The sequence below is a fragment of the Cariama cristata genome, unplaced genomic scaffold, assembly GCF_000690535.1.
Source record: "Cariama cristata isolate BGI_N322 unplaced genomic scaffold, ASM69053v1 scaffold34265, whole genome shotgun sequence".
NCBI lineage: Eukaryota > Metazoa > Chordata > Aves > Cariamiformes > Cariamidae > Cariama > Cariama cristata.
In genome coordinates, this window is record NW_009617504.1 from 1 (window position 1) to 2,900 (window position 2,900).

At 45.1% G+C, this 2,900-nt stretch overlaps 1 protein-coding gene across 1 annotated transcript; it reads left to right on the top strand.

Moving 5' to 3' along the window:
* The first annotated feature begins 737 nt into the window (after positions 1-737).
* On the top strand, positions 738-2,225 carry FZD4 (frizzled class receptor 4). The gene has a single exon (XM_009700558.1). The coding sequence runs from the start codon at positions 762-764 to the stop codon at positions 2,061-2,063; it is 1,302 nt and encodes a 433-aa protein (XP_009698860.1). The 5' UTR covers positions 738-761; the 3' UTR covers positions 2,064-2,225.
* Positions 2,226-2,900: the final 675 nt, after the last annotated feature.

Consider the following 2,900-nt stretch of genomic DNA (forward strand, 5'->3'; position numbering starts at 1 on the left):
CCTCGGCCGGGAGTTTCACCGCTGGAGTTTCTTGCCCCGGCGAATGGCAAAATCCTTGTCCTCCCCACGGGCATGGATTTCATCAAACAAAACCCAGCTTGTTTCTTGGGGCAGAGTTCCTGAATTAGCACGCAATCCCTCTTAACGTTGTCGCGTCGCGGAATTGGGTTATTCAAAAGCTGAGAAAAACGAGGATGTTTTATTACCTCTGTAAATACGTGCGTGACCTTATGGTAAAAGAAAAAAGACGTTCTTCTGGGAGGATCGTGAGCCAAAGTAATTCAATAAATGCCTTTTCTTCTGTTTGTTAGCTGTGATATCCAGGCAGTGCCTAGAACAAATATATGTATTTGTTTAAATCACTTTCAATTTGGTGTTGTTTTTTTTTTTCTTTCCAAAGTTGTACCTTTGAGGTTTAGATCTGGCCAATTCCTACTCGCTTTATTGAAACTGATGGGCCAAATGTACGTGGAGCTAATCTAGGGAGTAAAATGATGGGGTTTTGGCTTTGGACCACATTTGAACTGAAAGAAGACAACATTGTTAGTTTTGGGTGTTTTTTTTTTCCCTTTTGTTTTTATTGTTCTTGGTTTATTTGTTTTATGCTGCTTCCTGTTTTTTAAGGCAAAGGACCAAATATTACTGTTAAAAAAGGCAAAAAAAGAGAACTCGTTATACTTTGACCCATTTAATTTTCCCCTAACACACTCGTGATTTCTGTTTCTCCCTTCCAGTTCTTCCTTTGTTCCGTCTATGTCCCGATGTGCACCGAGAAGATTAACATCCCTATAGGGCCCTGCGGTGGCATGTGCCTCTCTGTCAAAAGAAGATGCGAACCCGTTTTAAAAGAATTTGGGTTTGCTTGGCCGGACAGCCTAAACTGCAGCAAATTCCCACCCCAGAATGATCACAACCACATGTGCATGGAGGGCCCGGGAGATGAAGAGGTTCCCCTTCATAGCAAGACCTCCTTGCAGCCCGGAGAAGAGTGCCACAGCATGGGATCTAACTCGGATCAGTACATCTGGGTGAAGAGAAGTTTGAACTGTGTCCTGAAGTGCGGCTACGACGCTGGTCTCTACAGCAGGTCAGCTAAGGAATTCACAGATATCTGGATGGCCGTGTGGGCCAGTCTTTGCTTCATCTCAACTGCCTTCACGGTCCTGACCTTCCTGATTGATTCATCCAGATTTTCCTACCCGGAGCGCCCAATCATATTTTTGAGCATGTGCTACAATATTTATAGCATTGCTTATATTGTGAGGCTAACTGTGGGCCGGGAAAGGATATCCTGTGATTTTGAAGAGGCAGCAGAACCTGTTCTTATCCAAGAAGGTCTTAAGAACACAGGATGTGCTATAATTTTCTTGCTGATGTATTTTTTCGGGATGGCTAGCTCCATCTGGTGGGTTATTCTCACATTAACGTGGTTTCTGGCTGCAGGACTCAAGTGGGGGCATGAAGCTATAGAAATGCACAGCTCTTATTTCCATATTGCAGCCTGGGCTATCCCCGCCGTGAAGACCATCGTCATTTTGATTATGAGACTGGTAGACGCAGACGAGCTCACCGGTCTGTGCTACGTTGGGAACCAGAACCTAGATGCGCTGACGGGCTTTGTCGTCGCTCCGCTTTTTACCTACCTGGTCATTGGGACTTTATTCATTGCAGCGGGACTAGTGGCCTTATTTAAAATCAGGTCTAATCTCCAGAAAGATGGAACTAAAACCGACAAACTGGAAAGGCTGATGGTCAAAATCGGTGTCTTTTCAGTGCTGTACACTGTCCCAGCAACATGTGTCATTGCCTGTTATTTCTACGAAATCTCCAACTGGGCTGTTTTCCGCTATTCGGCAGATGATTCCAATATGGCAGTGGAGATGCTCAAAATCTTCATGTCCCTCCTGGTGGGTATTACATCAGGTATGTGGATCTGGTCAGCCAAAACTCTGCACACGTGGCAGAAGTGCTCGAACAGACTGGTGAACTCAGGGAAAGTGAAACGGGAGAAGAGAGCAGATGGTTGGGTGAAACCTGGAAAAGGGAATGAGACGGTGGTATGAGAAGAGGACGACACCACGGTGGTCTGGCTGCTCTCCCGTGAAGGACTGATCGTGTGTAAGCATTGCCGTGTAAATGTTGGGAGTAGAGTAGGGAGACGGTTACACAACCTGTCTCTGGGGGGTGGAATAAAAAGCCTTAAAGAATAAACAGCAAAAAGATCATGCTGCGGATGCAATAGCCATAAACCGTGCTGCCCAAAATAGGAAAGCCCAGGGAGGCTTTAAAAGCTGTGAAATATCCAAACACGTTATCTTTCAATTTTATTTCTTTTTTTGAAGCAGGATGCAGTATCCTGAAGTCTTCAGAAGTTGAGGGACTCTAGCTCACAGGTGTGGGATGTTGTTTTCTTTTCATTGTCTTATAGCTGATGGAGGAAAGGTGGTCTGGGGCCAAATTCTGGGCTGATTTAGGGTCCAGTTATCAGAAGATGGAGCACTCAGGACCTCAGTTAGATGCCGTCTTTCTGAGTTCAGCATCATGAAGGAAGCACTTACCGAGGGTTGTGCCTTTATGCCCTGGGGAATTCTGTTGCTCCCATGTGCTGCGCAAGTCAGCCAAGGATCAGGTCCTCCAACAAATGCCAAGTGGACTTTCCAGGTCTGAGAGTTACCCATGATGAGTAAGATTTAGTGAGTTATTAGTGAGGATGATTCTCTTGTCATCTGATGGTCTAATAATAATTTCCTCTCATTCTTTTTACCATCTGTGACCTGATCTGAATTGAGAGTTGACTCTGCCTTGCAGGAATGTGGACCTCCCTAGCTCCCTTCCCTCCTGAATTATTCTGTGGTTCTATCAATACTCCTAATTTTTTTAAAAGCTTTACTCAAGGCCAT

What these genes read in the sequence shown, in the direction of transcription:
- FZD4 (XM_009700558.1), top strand. Translation starts at nt 762, where the DNA reads ATGTGCACCGAGAAGATTAACATCCCTATAGGGCCCTGCGGTGGCATG.